This window comes from Aquila chrysaetos, chromosome 13 (assembly GCF_900496995.4).
Source record: "Aquila chrysaetos chrysaetos chromosome 13, bAquChr1.4, whole genome shotgun sequence".
Lineage (NCBI taxonomy): Eukaryota > Metazoa > Chordata > Aves > Accipitriformes > Accipitridae > Aquila > Aquila chrysaetos.
Window position 1 is genome coordinate 34,772,143 of NC_044016.1, and position 16,598 is coordinate 34,788,740.

At 42.1% G+C, this 16,598-nt stretch overlaps 1 protein-coding gene across 1 annotated transcript; it reads right to left on the reverse strand.

Moving 5' to 3' along the window:
* Positions 1 to 321: 321 nt before the first annotated feature.
* Positions 322 to 6,845, reverse strand: LOC115350389 (sulfotransferase 6B1-like). Its single transcript, XM_030036003.2, has 7 exons — positions 6,585 to 6,845; positions 5,400 to 5,539; positions 4,661 to 4,750; positions 3,843 to 3,969; positions 2,943 to 3,037; positions 2,263 to 2,419; positions 322 to 1,291 (listed from the first exon to the last, which is right to left on the reverse strand). The coding sequence occupies exons 1-7, from the start codon at positions 6,784 to 6,786 to the stop codon at positions 1,161 to 1,163; spliced, it is 942 nt and encodes a 313-aa protein (XP_029891863.1). The 5' UTR covers positions 6,787 to 6,845; the 3' UTR covers positions 322 to 1,160.
* Between the last annotated feature and the right edge of the window lie 9,753 nt (positions 6,846 to 16,598).

Below are 16,598 nucleotides of genomic sequence, written 5' to 3' on the forward strand. Positions count from 1 at the left end.
TAGTGCTGGCCTTGGTAGTGCTAGGTTAATGGTTGGATTTGATGATCTTAAAGGTCTTTTCCAACTTAAACGATTCTATGATTCTATGATTCTATAACTCAGCACTTCTCAGGCCACACCTGGAGTACTGTGTCCAGTTCTGGTCATCACAATTCAAGAAACACACAGACAGACTGGAGGGGTGTCAAAAGGAGGGCCACAAACATAAGAAGGCTCAGGGAAGACCTCATCACAGTATTCCAGTACTTAAAGGGCAGCTACAAAGAGGACAGAGGCTCTCTGTTCACAAGGAGCCACATTGAGAAGGCAACAGGCAATGGGTACAAGTTGCACCAGGAAGTTTCATTTCAATGTAAGAAATAAATTCTTTATGGTGAGAACAATCATTCACTGGAACAACCTCCCCAGGGATGTGGTAGAGTCCTCATCACTGGAGGTTTTCAAGATGCAATAATCTCATTTAGGCCCCCTTTCCCATGAAAGGTTGGACCAGACGGTCTTTCGAAGTCCCTTCCATCCTGGGCTATTCTATAATTCTATAAAAGCAATGCCTCTGAGTGGATCTTGCCTGCTAACGCTAGCCTGTAATCTGAAATCCATCTTGAAATTCTGCATTCGGAGAGATTAAAATGCCTAAGAATGCTGATCCCCATTCCCTTTCATTGTCCTCCCTCTAGCTTTGATCCAGTTTGTGCTGAAGTCATGGGGAAGACACCCTTTGTCATTAATTAAGGTTGTGTCAGATCCATGTTTTTGCTAGTGATCTTTTCTGTGAAGATGTTGCCCGATTTGAAACATTTTGGAAAAAAAAAATCTACGTACTAAATAATAAGTAGTCTAGAAAGACTGTGTTTGGCTAGAAAGAGAAAAGGGGTGTTTCCTTCCAGATGATAGCTACTGAAACAAGGCTGTTAAGTTTATCTGAATATGGTTAGTTGCCATCTTATTCAGCAAATGAGTGTAGCCAAAGCAAGCCAAAGATCTCACCTTTAAAACAAAAGCCCGCTATTCATCATTGTCACTGTAAAGTCTGCTGCAATTTGATTATTACAGTAATTCTAAGGTGCTTGGATAATTTGATCTAGTTTTCTAGTGTATAGCATTCAGATGATCTCAAAGTGAATTGGAAAGCTCTTGCTCTAACCACTTTTCGTGACTCTTCAGGCTTTACAGTACACTTCATACTTTAACTTTCTTCCCAGTTTAGTTCTTCCTATATGTTCTTCAAATGCTTTGTCCATTTTCTCATTCTGATCTTCACTGAAATGATTCTTCCAGTCACTTACACCACCTTCAAAGAAGCAAAGAAACTCTTGAAAAACAAGAAATTTTATTATTTTTTATTCCATAGATCTGTCATTCTTGTTCCATTGTACACTAAATTGAGTTGATCCATTTTTCAAGATAAAACTTCACTCATTTTTTGCACCAATATAACTTTGTGAAGTTAGTGGAGCTACAGATCTGTGAAACTGCTATAACGCAGAAGAACGTAATCCTCTTCAGGTGACCGTGTCCAAAAAGCAGCCTAAAGTCCTGTTTACCTGCAGCTCTCTACTCCAGTCAGTTATGACTGACAAGGTGGAAGATCATAAAGGCTTAAGAATCATCTGGCAGGAGGCAGAGCTGGGTTTCTGCTCCTTTGGCAGCTTGAGTTTTTATCCAGTGACTTCTTTAATGTAAAATGCAAACATAGATTCTGGCAGCCAAGTTGGCCCTCTCATGTCTGTGTCCCCTACACTACACTGCAAAAGCAGTTCCCTTTTGTTTCCCCTTCTCTACGTACCTGATTCTTGCGTGCTTGGCTTACTTCTAACCTGAGTCTGAACAGGGGGTTGGCAGTGTCCCTTTCAGGAGATCCTACACTCTCCTAAAAAGTGTGACCGTGCCTCTCGGGCTGAGTTTGGTCCAGTTTTGCCAGCTCAGGTAAGCCTCTAATGGCTGAAGAGTCAGTGGTCTTGGCGCAGAGATGGAGAGGCGTTCAGACACATGACAGCTCCTCCTTTCTGCCAGTCATCTGTGGGCCTCTCAAATTTGCTCTCTGCGGTTGCTTCTCCTGTGCTGGCTGCAGCCTGCTGCCAGAGCCTTGCTGGGTCTCTTCCTCACCAGTGCTCCTTGACTAGTCTTCTCAAGCATAACAGCGATAACCTGCTTGATACTAATCTGTGATGCTAATATGTGTGCAGAAATGTAGCAAAGGATGGGTGGCCCCATACCTAAGGGTGTGACATTTCTACCTCTGGACCTCTTGGAGCTTCCTACCTTTGCGAAAGAGAAGATTGCCAAACGCCCCGTGGGTCTTCTGTGAGTTTTTCTTCATTGACTGGAAGCTGCTTCTCTCTACCACAATCTGAAGCTCTTTTTCAGTCGGGGAAAACCCAAAGAAAGCAGCTATGTTTTTCACACCCAGGACCGGATGCTGAAAAGAGGAATGTAACACGCCACATGACATTTGAACAAATTGCACTGCTTTCCGAGGTGTTTGCACTTCCCTACATCTCTCTGCTGGCTACATGTATAGAATATTCATAGAGTTCAGTAGAACTGGAGTGGTACACAGTGCTTCTCTTCTCCATAATTATTTCAGAGGAGATATGAGCTGTCTTCCTATAGATCACAAAAGATTGTATGTGATTTACAGTTGAGCAAAATCTACACTGTTGAATATACAAAAGCTCCCTTAAAAAAATTACTGGGGTTTTTGATTTACAGTGATTTGGGCTTATATCACAGCTAAAGAGAAAACAAGAATCATTTTCACAAACAAAATTTTAAAAAGGTTTTTAAGTTCAAATTTCACCTTTCCTTCCCTTAAAACAAGAATCTATCATCTCATACAGTATCACGCAGTTTGAATACACTACATGAATATAATGATTAATTTGTTTAGGAACAAACGCTCTTTGAAGTATAAAATATTTGTAAACTATTGATAACCTCACCTCTTTTAGCTCTTCATAAGTTATTGTCATAACATTTTCATCATCAGCATATTTGTTCCATTTGGAAATGTATTCAAAGTAGCATCCCCAGGGCACTAAATAAAACAAAAGAATCCTAAGATGAAGCATAAATGAAGATTAGACAAACTGCCTATGTAATAAACCAATTTTTACTCCTGAAGTTGATCCCTCAGCCATGGGCATTACTAATCATGTCTATGCCAGAGTTTACACCCTTCTGTGGGAATTATGGGGTTTTGCTCCAGGCTGTTCTGACACGTGCATATGTTTCAGGCATATGATATGATTTGTAAGTCAGCACAGTAAAACTTGTTAGTATTTCAAGACAGATGTGAGTCCACCGAAGAGCTATCAGTACTCAAACCATCTTGCAGACTCCCTTAATCCAGTTGAAAACCTTGTTTAACCCTCCCTTCTGCTGGCCATGTGATATGCCAAACTGAAGAATTTATGCAATTTTAAACCAGTGGGACTATTTTCTTTCTTTTTTAATGCACTGCACTTAGTCCAAATCATTCCTCTGGTCCAATTTGGCGTGTAGGTGCTTAGATGTCTGCGTGGGCACAAGATGGTGGACATTGGAGAAGAGAGGTGAAAGGGATCCAAGAGAAAGATAAGGAGGAACTGCTTCTTCCAGAGAAAAACATCAGTTTGTGCAAGTTAAAGCAGTTTGTGGAAGTGCAGTTTTGATAAGGATTTATCCTCAGGCAGTAAGGCAAGTACTGTAAACTTTAGTTCAAATTTCTAACTTTCTGTCTTTAATCTCTGCTTTTGTACTGTAACCCAAAAAATCCTAGTGAAACTGCTTTAAAAAGTGCAAGGTTTTTAGACAAAGTCAAGGCATTGAAAAATTGACACAGACAGAAGAATATACTGTACTTTTCTTCGTCATGAAAGCTACAAAGAAATCATCCCAGGTCTCGTAGGAGGGAAGAGGAGACATGGCATTGGAGAAATGGTAAAAAGATGTAGCTACATCTTTTGGATTGCGAATCAGCAACAATATCTAGAAAAAATTAAAATATTTTATTTGTAGAGAAAGACATAATAGATTATAGTATAAAGAAAACAATAATCTACTTCATAATTGCAGTTTGGGGAATTTCTAATATCTTGTATACTACTTGCAGAAGTAGCATTTCATTCTAAATTCACAAGGTGAAGCATTTCACTTTGCTTCAGTACCTTGTGAAGATGATTGCCTATAATTATTAAAATATCTTTTACAGATTAATCAAGATTGCCTATAATTATTAAAATATTTTTTACAGATTAATCAAATTAATTATGCAGAATCTAAGAATATTTTGCTTGATACAAGCATCATCCATCATTTAGGTAGTGGGGAAAAATCACAAAAATACAAATTGTCTCTGAAACTTGACACACTGAAGCCCTCACTTGTGACAACACACCATAAAATGCCTCCTGTAGGAAATTGTGTCAAAATACATTTTACTGCTGGAGGATTTGTTCCATCCCTCCATCTTGCTGTGGAGACTGACACAAAGGTGTCAGTAAGGATGAACTGAGATTAAGTGAGATGAATGGCCACACTTAAACAGGCATGTGAAAATGGCCAGGCTAAACACTTAAGTGCAAGAGTGATTCCAAAAATTGGCAGAAAAGTACTAAATTAGCTTTAAAAAAAAATCTGTTGGAGTGTTTGCTTTCAAGACATTAAAATCAGCACTCACCTTGGCTTTACTTTTGAAGATAGACCTGGGAAGATTTTCAGGAAGGAGATGAGTAAATATAACTCTTCGAGAAGGTAATTTGTTCATTCGCTTTAAGAATGGGAAGGAGGAAAGTGGACAGTTCAGTTAGTACAAGTATTTTCATCAGCCTGTGATAAAATATTGCCTTGCTAAACTTATCAACTTATCACTTTTTTGTGAGTGTTATCCTGGGATCTTAGTGGACTCCTCTGAGTAGCTCTAAGCTTCAAAACCCCCTGAGAATAAGCAATTGGAAGAAGATTATCCATTGCTAATTCTCTCCAGTGATAATGAATTTAACATGTTCTGTTAGACAAGGTACCAAATCTAAAGGTAAGAGGCAGACTCTAACTGGAGGTATGTGAAAGCTGAACGATCTCAAGGAGAGAGAGAAGGGGTGAGGAGGAAGAGCTAGTAAAAGAGATAAAAGCCAGTATTTCAGTATTTGACCTTTCATGAAACTATTTTTAAATACAAAACACGCTATGTTGAATTTCTGCAGTTCTTGTGTACCTAATGAGTATGTGTTCCTCTCAAGCCCTCTGAAGTGTCCATTTATCCCTCAGCATTTGGAAATGCAGACAAGATTCATCCTGACCAGATGCCACATACAGAGAAATGGGAGAGTTCTTAGCAAACAGTGGCATATTTCACACACCATAAATTCAGTATCTGAAGCACAAAATTTTGACAACTTTCATATGTATTCTGTGCCCACCTCAAACTTCCCAGTATCTCCAATTTCCAGGTAGGGGAATTCTTCTAGTTCTTCATCATTCATGCTGCTTTCTTTATTCTGTGTTTTCTTTTCAAATATGCCCACCAGATCATTTAAGATTTGACCCACCCAGTTTGTGCCTGAAAGGGGAAAAATAGAGAATTGTTTGTAAAACCTTTAGAATAAACAGAAATGGATTTGCCAGGAAAGCCAAGAGATAGGTAGTACTAGCAGGTGAGTTGCCTGGTCTCCTTTCATGTGGTACAATCACAGCTGACTATCTGGACAATCACCTCTCAGGGTCCTACCTTTGCTCTTTATAAGGACACATTTCAGCAACTCGAATGGCTCAGTACTTAGTAAATTAACTTATATATTGTAAATTAACTTGTATATTTTAAATTAGCCAATAAAGGAGAAGAACCACTACGATTCAAATAGGAAAACATGCATTAATGTAATATTTTTTAATTGTGACAAATATAAGGGGGATTAGGGTTGTAAACCTGTACCTCAAAACCTCGTATATTTTATATGTTTTCTGACGTGCTGCACAGGAATACCTTGGGAGGAAAGACAAGTCACAGAACTTCAACAGGGGAGCAGAACTAGATCTGAAAATTGTGCTGTATGTGCTCATTTTCTTTACCAATAGGCAAAAATTCTCTAAAGTGACATTTCCTATACACATTTATTTTGTTTTTATTCAAAATATTAAAAAGAGCCTGTAGAGAACTCCCATCTGTAGTTTACCATTTCCTGACTTCTGGACACTGGGTTCCTACATCTTTGTCACTACAGTCTTAATAACTGCGTTCTAGTGCATAGCATTTCTTCAAAAAGAAAACATGATTAAAAAAGCAAAAACTTCACAATCCTGCCAGCTGTGACTAGCTACTGTAAGACGGTGTGAATCCAATTGCTGGAGGAGAGAAACAGGTACATTAAAATGGATATGAGACGCATCTTTTATGTCTTTTTCTCAGTCATTTGAAATATTCCCTATATAAAATTTTCATAATTAATCTTGTTGTGCTTTTTGAGAACCATATCAGTTCTACAAAATTTTGTGAAAAATCTAAATACTATTATTTAGTATAATATATTATATTATATATATTTAGTACAAACCTACTTATTTGCCATTGCATAACTTTATTTATGAAGAAAGCAAACTATATTCACCAGATTTAGGGTATCCTGCCAAAATGATATCATCACTTCTGGCTTCAAGGGACTCCATGGCTCTGAATACTTCAGGACTGCAAAAAGTAGCAGGGTAGAGAATCCCCTTGTAAGAAAAAAGCAGCTCGTCACGATCCATTGTGTTAGCAGCAACCATTGCCTGATCTATGATATCAGCAAATTTTTTTCTGGACTTCTCCATTCTTCTCCCTCTCACACACACAGGCTCTGTCACAGTGTGAAATGCTATGCAGAAAAAGAGAGCCACAGATTACCTTTTAACAGGGGGTTGGGTTTGCTGGGTTTTTTTGACCCTGTGAGCAATAATTTACTACTCTTTCTGAAGCTGTAAAGAAATACGCAACTCCAGTCAAAGACCTTGAGTCATTTGAACCTTTTGAAATCAACAGAAGTTGAACATAGGCAAACAAGAAAAACAAGAAAATGAAATTGCATTCTAGGTTAAAAGGCTTGAGTGGCTTCAAAATACGATGCCAAAAAATCTGTAATTACAGCACAGAATTTATAAACAAAATATATCAAAATAGAGCAATGTGAATTGCAGGCTGGGGTTTAAATGGCACAATCACATTCCTCATGGCAGTTCTGCCCCTTCCAGTACTTGCTCTGCTGGGATTTTTTTTGTTGTTGTATCACTCATCTTTCTCACCAAACCAGGATCAAATGTATCGGGATTGGGAGCGAAAATGTTCAGTGCGCTAGTGATGGGGCTGTGGACCGTCCCGTGAGGGTGGCCAACTGCTCCCTCCAGCTGGTCCCCAGGAGGGCACGTAGACACACACACTCTCTGGCCATGGTTTGGACTGCAGCACAGAGTTCTGGCTTTCTGGTGCTTACACGGAAATGACTCATTTATACGTGTTCTTTCCTTAATGAGCTCAATCATTGTTTAACAACTGATCAGTCGTTACTGAGTTGGTAATAATATAACCTCAGCTACAATGATTAGCACTTATAATGCACTTTAGGTGATGAGCTTCTGACTGCACTGACCTCAGTAGAAAAACTGAAGTTAGGCCCACGCTTAATATTCAAGTCCCTGGCAAGAGGATGGGTCACAAAGAACAAGAAAATAGTTCCCCCAAAAAATTCATGCCAAGCATCTAAACATTGTTCTTCCTTATCTCTGCCTGAATGCTGCCTGTTGGGCACTTGGAGCAGCGACTGCATACCTGTATGCTTTTGCCATTTGCTCGCCCTGAGGGATTCATGCCTGGTCCCTGAGACATGCTGCAGTGCTCGCAGGATGACCTAGCCCTACATTTTGACATGAGTTTTGTTCAGTCCATGGAAATCTTTTGCTTTTCCCTTCATCTCCTCTTTTCTGTAAAACTATGTCAATATAGAAAGACTGCCTATGTGCAGGTGTCATCTGAATCAAATAGGCATCATATGACTCCTCCTCGATCCATTTGTTGAATGAGATCTGTGCCAAAGCACAGCCAGTTGGCACCACCTGCATCACTTCACTGATGTTAGCTAAAAATTGCTGTACCATGAAATAGCACCTCTGCTGATTCTTGAAGTGTAACCAGCCACCCTAGCAAAACAAAAAAGCAGCTTGCCTTAATTTTTTTCCTTTACCTTCCCTTGGCATTAAACTGTCATGGACTGAAGCTAAGAAAATGTGTTTAATTGGTATTTTTACCTGCTGGCAAAAAAAAAAAGTGTTGGGACAGTACGCATTCCCTAAGGAAGAAAAAAGGGGGAAAATGGTATGTAAGTTATTAATGTATCTCATGCATAGTTACATACATAGATACGTATTAATGTATCTCATAGCATAGTGTTGGAATAGGATGTCCATGATAGAAAGACAGATCATTTCACTCCTACACTTCACTTATCACATAATAGTCCAAAGAAACTCTGATAGAGAAAATCCAGACGATTTCCAGTGTATTTTTGCCAGGGAGGGCAGTCAGGCCAATTATTCCTTGGAGGCAAGTTTTATCCTTAGGAACCAAAAAAAACCAGTATTAGTGGAGAAAAACCAATTAGTAATACATAAGTCACGAGGAAGGATTTTGATGGGAGTTAAATTTCTTGGCAAAAAAAAAGGCAGGATCAAGATTTGGTAATGTGAGCCTTTGATACAGCCATCTGCCACGACACCTGAGTAGGGAGATGGGAGGAGTGTACCTTGCACCGTGTGTGTTACACAAGAGGACCCTCTGATCCTGCCAAATACTGAACCCAGAGACTGGCAGAAAACATCCGTTGATTTAAAGTTTCTAAGAAGCAGCTTTAAAAACACAGAGATTAAAAACAGATTAAAAGATTTGGTAATCTCCAGATTAATGGTATTTGTTGTTCAAGCCACCACAGTGCTTCTAAAGGTTTCTAACTTCCCATACTTATCAGACCTGGTCTTTCCTGACTGTGGAGCTTTGCAGAAAGAGACTGGTGACCTTTCCTGTGCTAGCTACAGGGCACTGCCAGCTGACAGCTGCCCAGTGGACTGATCTGCTTACGCAGATCCAGTCCCTGTTAAATGAAACAACAAAGCAATATCCTTAAAAGTTGTGCCCTCAGGTGGTAAATGAGAAGAGGTGGGTTTCTCTAACTATCCCTATGGTCTGCACTAATCTCAGTAAAACTCTGGAGAAGGCTTCCCTAAATTAGTCCTCCAAAATGACCTAATAAGATTTAAGATGGATCCATTAAGATTGATCCATTCACAAGAGTACCCTAAAATCCCCCTGATCATCCATCTGCAAAAAAAACCCCTCAGGGGGAGGACATTCCCTGGGATCCTATGAATGAGTCCATGAAAAGTAGGACTTAAAGTAGAATTGGCTCTACGACGGAAATGCCATATGCGGCATTTTTCCCTTAGCCTGTGCCTGATCAGAAGGGAGTCAAAGCCTCCAAACAGAGATCAGGATGTCTTAGGTTATGTGATAAAGCTGGTCTGCACACCCATGAAGGAGCACAGAGAAACAGTGGAGGGGAACCCAAACAATACCCTGCCGAGAATCTCCCAGGCCCATCACAGGAGCCATCAGTTCATCAAAGGCTTGTCCACACCAGCCCAGAGGAGCACAGGAACCCAAGTTGAAGACTCAGACAAAGGGACACCCTGCCCAGGCCCCTTCTAGGGCTGTCCCAGGCAAGCTTCAGTCCCAGTGTCCCGGTGGGAAGACGACCCATCCAGATGATCAGTGCTGGAGCACCTTTTGAAGACTGGCAGAGGCTGCTGGCTGGGGCTATAGGCACGTTAAGGAATACAGAGGAAGAGCCTTTCACGATTGCACAGGACTTACTAGGTCAGGAGTACAGGACAGGTGTGAGACAACTGCCATAAACCCAGTTGTTTACCTCCTGCATGACACTATTGTTATCTGCATGACACTATTGTTATTTACTTAAAAATACAGGAAATACTGAAACAGAGATGAAAAATAATTAATCCTCAGTACATGATCCAGGCTCATTTTCTTGACTGCTCTAAAAAACTGTTTCAGCTGGGGTCTAATCTGTTATAAAATTCTCTAGGATCCTCCTTCATCTTTTGTTTTCCTTCTGAATTGTAAAATCTTCTTTGTGATGGTCACCATCCCTGACCAGGACAAAACTGGTCACAACATCAGATTAGACCACTATCCCTCGTCTATAGAAGTATACCCAGATCTGTCTTTCTGCTACCCAAAACTTCCCCAATGTCTCTTCTAAACTTTCCTCTCACAGCTTTTCTTCAGCTTCAGATTTTATGTCTCTGGAGAGTTTCCACTCTCTTAATCCCCTCTCTGGAACAGGGTAGGAAATAAGCAATTTTCCACAGCTTTCATCATCTCTATTAATGTACTGGCTAGTTGCCGAAGTACAGATGCAAAGGTTAACTGCCCTCTCCCTCCTGTTAATACTCCACTAGGTAGTAAGAAAGAGCATGCCAGTAAATACAGAGAATTTCATGACACACAATGCTGGAGAAATGATCTTCTTACACTAATCTGGAGATGTCAGCTGTATGTTAACAGACTCCCCAAACCATCACCAAAAGAGATTTATTTCCTTGCTTGTTTGTTTAATCTAATCTTTCCCAACCATCCTGATGAAATTAAAAAGTTGGAAGTCTCCGACTAGAACTTTGTTACCAAATAAATGTGCAAATGGAGGACTCAGGCCAGTGACCTCAAGAAGTTGCCTGTTGCCTCATTGTGTATCTATACAACCTGACATTAAAAGCAACAGGAAGGAGGGAGCAAAGAATGTCACAAAACACTCACTGATGTTCTGAAGGACTTTCTGATTCTTGCTAATGCACTAAATGTCCTATTTCCTGCAAACTTGTCATTAATTCCATTATGGTCTATGCCCTGAAATAGGCAAAGCTCTGGAGCCTGTAGTACAGAAGTAATTATGTCATACAAAGTGTAATGTGTCAATACAAATGAGGCCAAATATAAAACGCAAATGTAAAGTATGCTAAATAGAGCTGATTAAAGAGGTATCTTGAAACAGGTTATCCAGATGCATTAAAAAACCTAGTCCTGTCACATTCTTTGCAAAGAAAATAATTGCAATTTTAATTTTCAGTATATGAATTTGAATGCACAAATCAGGATTATCAAAGCAAACACAACTTGCTCAGTAGAGCATGAGAGACATCAGTGGATATATTCCTATAGGAGCTGGAATTGTGCAGCTTGGGTCTTAAAGTCAAAATTGTGTCTTTTCACAGAGAGAAGATCATTTAATTCCTTGTCTGAAGATCATATTTTAACTGTTTTTTCACATAACTTCTCAAAGACATTTAGTTTTATTCAAATATTGTGGTATTAGGACTGGAAAGTTGTTGTTGTTTCAGCCCAGTCGGTAACAAAGCACCACGCAACCGCTCGCTCGCTCCCCAACTGCTCCTGCCCCGGCCACGGTGGGATGAGGAGAAAATCTAAAGGCAGGCTTGTGGGTCGAGGTAAGGACTGGGAGGGATCGCTCCCCACTAATGGTCACGGGCAAAAGACAGGCTCAACTTGGGGAAGAAGCAAAATCAATTTACTTTACTACAAGTCAAATCAAAACAAGGATATTAGGAAGTAAAACCCAACCTGAGAACAGGTTCCCCCACCCTCCCTCCTTCCCGCCTCAGCCCCGCTCCCGGTTCTCTCCCCCTCCTCCCCCCCAGGGGAACAGGGGACGGGGAATGGGGTCGGTTCCTCACACCTTGTCTCTGCCGCTCCCTCCTCCTCAGGGGGAGGAGGACTCCTCACCCGTCCCCTGCTCCGCCGTGGGGTCCTTCCCACGGGAGACAGTCCTCCACGAACTTCTCCAACGTGGGTCCTTTCCGCGGGCTGCAGTCCCTCACAAACTTCCCTGGTGTGGGTCCTTTCCGCGGGCCGGTCTTCAGTCACAGCCTGCCCCAGCGCGGGCGTTCCCATGGAGTCACCGCCATCTTGGGGGGCCTCCGCTCCCCCGCTCCCCTCCATGGGCTGGGGGGGACAGCCTGCCGCCTCACCACGGGCTGCGGGGGCATCCACCTCCTCCCCTCCTTCCTCGCTGACCTCGGTATCCGCAGAGGGGTTCCTCTCCCATTCCAATCCCCCGACTCACTGCAGGTTCCCCTCTTAAATCTGTTCTCCCAGAGGCGCTACCGCCATCGCTGACGGGCTCGGCCTGCGCCAGAGACGGGTCCAGCTTGGAGCCGGGGAAGCTTCGAGCAGCTTCTCACAGGAGCCGGCCCTGCGGCCCCTCCCCTGCTACCAAAACAAAACCCCACGCCACACAAACCCACAACAGAAGTCATGCAGAAAGAACTACAGAGTGGTTTTCTCTGATTTTTTTTCAAAACGTGTTTCCCCATGGATTTTGTTGAGTCCCAGTCATGACACTGTAAATTAATCCTTTAGAAAGTTTAAGGAAGAACTGCCAGCTAATGACCTGTGGGCTAATTCAGATGCTGACGAGCTGACTACCAGGCCAACGTGGGCACCTCCAGTAACAACCTCTTTACTCTCGGCCCACGATGTACCGCTTTCGTTCACCTCCTGCTGCCCTCCGAAGGACTAAGGGGGCTGGCTGAGCTCACCCGGGGTGTTGTGGAGGAGGACAAGGGCTGCAGTGTGTACTGCTGGAAGCGAAGTTGGGACACGGGAGGAGGACATAGGGCTTTGTATCCACACCCTCCTACCCTCATAAGGTATGGAGATGAGGGTCCAGAAGAGATGCGTTGATGTAAGGGAATAGAGAGGGAAACAATAATTAGAGCATCTCTTCCCTAGAAATACCCAGTTCACGACTATCTATGGGCAGTTTAGCCAGACTGAAGATTAATGGTAGCTAGTGCAGGAGCAGCATAAACTGAGCAGCATAGCTGTTTCTGGTCGCATCACCTCTAACAAACCCTGAGAAACACAAGATGGGTCCATGCAGAGCTTCTCCAGATGTCTGTGCTGCATTTCCTAGTGCTCTGGGTGCAGTGCTGGACCCCAGCTGGCTTCAGCATTTGTGCTGCACTGAGCCTTAGCAAACATTTTTTCTTAGAAGAAGTACGTGAAGACCCAAGCGCAGACACACCTAACCACTTCTTCAGGGACCCAGCTGGTGCCAAACAGGCAATTCAAGGTCTGCAAGACATAGGCGAACAAAGCCCCTGTATCAGTATTGGGCTTCACAGTATGTCTTCTGGTAGCCATATAATCAGACTTTCTCAGTCTGAACACATATCTCGTAACTGCCAGTCTGTATTCCCCTGCTTCATGCAGCATCTCAGCATTTACACATGAGAAAATTCCTGCATTGCCTTTTATTCCCGAGCAAACCCAGTGCTCATGAATAAGGAACGATTTCTGCAAAGATATATGTGCCAGACTAGCTGCTCAGCTCTTGGCCTGCCTCCCGGGAGTGCTCTGCTACTTTCTACTGAGGGACTTTGCTAAAGAGCTTTCACCATGGGCCAAATGTCAAGTGCTCACCATAAAGTTTCTCCCTATCCTCCTTTTTCCATGTTCTACCATTTTCTTACCGTCCTGAACCATTACAAGAAAAAAAAAAAAAACCCCACACTTTTTTTTTATCCCTTCATGATTTCTTCTTCTTGTTTTCATATGGTCAGCAGGTTTGATTCATTTTGCCAATCAATTTTTTTTAGTTCCAGCAGGACTGCTTGGCTTTCATCTTCCCTAACTAGATTCTATTCAGTACCTCCAGATTCATTCCTAGAGGGGAAAGGTGAATTCATATCTCACTTGATGTACCTGATGCTGGACAATTGCCTCTTCAAATCTCCAATCTGAGGAACTTTTAGAGCTTAGAGTTAATCAAAGTACACAGTCCCCTTGGATCTTAGGAAAAACACAGATACAAAACCAGGAAAGTTTCTCCCTCTTTCTATTTCACCCTACTTCTCTCTTAGTCTCAAGGCTCCCTCACCTTCACCACTTCCATTTTTGATCCTAATACAATTCCTCAGCTTTCATCTTTCTTTACACATTCCGTAGGTCAAGTCCATTCCCTATATTGAGATTTGCTTCATTGTGTAAAGATGAAGGGACTTTACATCCAAAACACGATGAAAATAGTCAGCACTAGCACAGCTCACTAGACTTACTAATCTGTCCATGAACTATATTTCCACATGTGGCCCAGAAAAGGCAAAACTTCTGTGTCCTTTTATTTTTAGGTGAGTAATTGATCTTATTTAAGTCTTTTTCTGCCAAGTGTTACGGCTGTCCTACCTCATAGCAACCCCACAGTTGCTGCCTTTGAAGAGTGAAAACAGATAGTGAATGACAAAAAAATACCTGCAGCTTTTGCCATCTTGATTTAAGGTATTCTTAAGCTGATGGTATTCCCTTGATGTATAAGGGATACTGTTCAGGAACTGCTTCTGAAGCTCAGTCCTCCAGGCCTCACTTTGTCCCCCCCACTACCTCCAGCCAGAGATGGAGGAGTCCTTCATGATGGTAAGATCGGGTAGACACCTGGGACTGGTCCAGTTTCAAATCTGTCTCACCATATGGCTTGAAACCTGTGTTTCCCATTTTTAATAGCAATTTTATAACAGCTGTAACTGCACTTTATCAGAACTGCCAGGATTTAAAGGTCAGTGCGACAAGACAACAAAAAGGCTCCTGCTAGTGTAGAGTGCCAAGTTAGTAAATTATTTTTCACTCCTGACTAGTTCCAGTGCTGTTCCCACACTTAGTCTCTGTCTTGTGATCAGCAGCCAAAGCTGTTTGGTAACTGGGATCCTTGAATCCTTACAGAAAGGAGTGAGGCCACTGACCAGAGGCCACTGAGACTAGCTTTGCTGGACCACCCCATTCCTCAATGAATTGATGACATCCTTAAGGTTTAAGGTTATAAATGGATTTTACTTGAAGGACACCTAGAATAAGAATGATTACTAAATCACACAAAGAAGTTCAGATTGAATAGCACAACTCTTTAGTGAAGGACTTCTTATGCACAGACCAGATCATACTGTGGGAAACTATCATTTCACTTACTAGGTTTTAACCCCCACACTTAACTTTCTTCCCAGCTGAGTTCCTACTAACCTTTGGTAGCTGCTGACTTGGAAAAGAGTGATCTCCAGTTAAGGTGACACATACCGAGTAAAAGCAAGCTGTGGAAGAACAGTGGTAGAAACGCAAAAAATATCCTTTTCCCCAAACCTGAGTACTATCAGGCTGGAAAATTGCAGGGTGAGTGAGAAATGGAGAACATTGCTTTGAAGAGAGGGGTAAAGAGCTGCTCTGAGGAAATACCCCCATGAGAGAGACAATAGCTTTTATCAATTAAAGCACTCATATTAATAAGTATTTATACTTTTACAAGTATTTAAGCTTTAGTTAGTTGGTTTGTGAACTGTATTTACTCCACAGAAATATTAATGCATCACCTGCAAAGAGCAGGTAGCAAAAGCTGTCATCTGCTATGTGGGGAACTAACTATTGCAGAAGAAAACTTGCATAAGGGCACTGCAGCTTTCTTGGAAGCACTCTCTCCTAGTCTGGAGGCTTAAAAGGTATTAAAAATCACCCCTTTTTTTTTTAATCAAAGTCCACCATTTGCACTCTCCATGCAATTTTCTTGCCCCACTACTTGGGAACCAAGCAGGAGAAAAGCATTCCGGGGACTACAGGCAAGACAGAGTTCCCCTATTCAGGCTCAGAGTCTCGTCCTATCCTGGTCTGCAGCAGCCAGTAGCAGGGAAAAAATCTGTCTCAGAGCCTTTAATCCTGGTCTGGAGGAAAACGGTGCTGCTCAGTCACTGCGTGGGCATGGGACCTGTTGAGTTCTGTCAAGTGCATAAGGCTGCAGACATGCTCCTTCTCTCCCCAGGGAAGGCACACGCATTGACGCCAATGTGCATGAGGACTTCAGAAGAGCAGGTGAACATGGCACAAGCGGCTGTTACAAGCCTTGCTGTACTTAGGCAGGGTGTGTTTGTGGAAGAGTAGCTGAAGTTTAGTTGGGAAGTTTCTTCTGAGCTTCTGTGAAAGTCCCAGAGGCTAACACCCTGAGCAGATCTCAGCAGACTTCCACAGTCAGAGCAAAGACACATCCCTTCCACAGAAACTACCACAGACACGGCATAGTGAGTTGCCTTGAGCTCCCAGGAGCCCCCAAATGAACGTCTCAAAATTTGGGACCAGTGCTTCACTTTTGACTTCAGAGCAGACCTGAGTGGAGAGAAAAAATAGCCAAGACCCAAGTCCAGGGCAGGAACATCTAGTCATCACTTTTCCACGTTCATGCCAGTCAGGAAAATATCTGTGCCCAGTCTGTTTCTTACAGCAGTGGATTAACATGTAAAGCAACCACTAGTGATTACGAATATTCCCAAGATTATAAAAAAACCTGTTACCTGTAGGTAACTAAATGACATCACTCAGTGATGTAACCAGCAAAATTATGACTAAAGGTCCACCTCTTGCTTCTCTGACCAGGAACGAATCTCACAGCAAGGCAGGTCTGAGACGTGTTAGAAATCCATGAAACAAAGTCAAAGGCAGCTGTAAACTGTCGCTTGATTGTATTGTGACA

What these genes read in the sequence shown, in the direction of transcription:
- LOC115350389 (XM_030036003.2), bottom strand. Translation starts at nt 6,786, where the DNA reads ATGGAGAAGTCCAGAAAAAAATTTGCTGATATCATAGATCAGGCAATG. An exon ending in CTTATGAAGAGCTAAAAGAG is followed by an intron (nt 2,420 to 2,942) that starts GTGAGGTTATCA and finishes TCCTCTTTTCAG; the next exon opens with CATCCGGTCCTGGGTGTGAA. An exon ending in CAATCTTCTCTTTCGCAAAG is followed by an intron (nt 1,292 to 2,262) that starts GTAGGAAGCTCC and finishes GCTTCTTTGAAG; the next exon opens with GTGGTGTAAGTGACTGGAAG.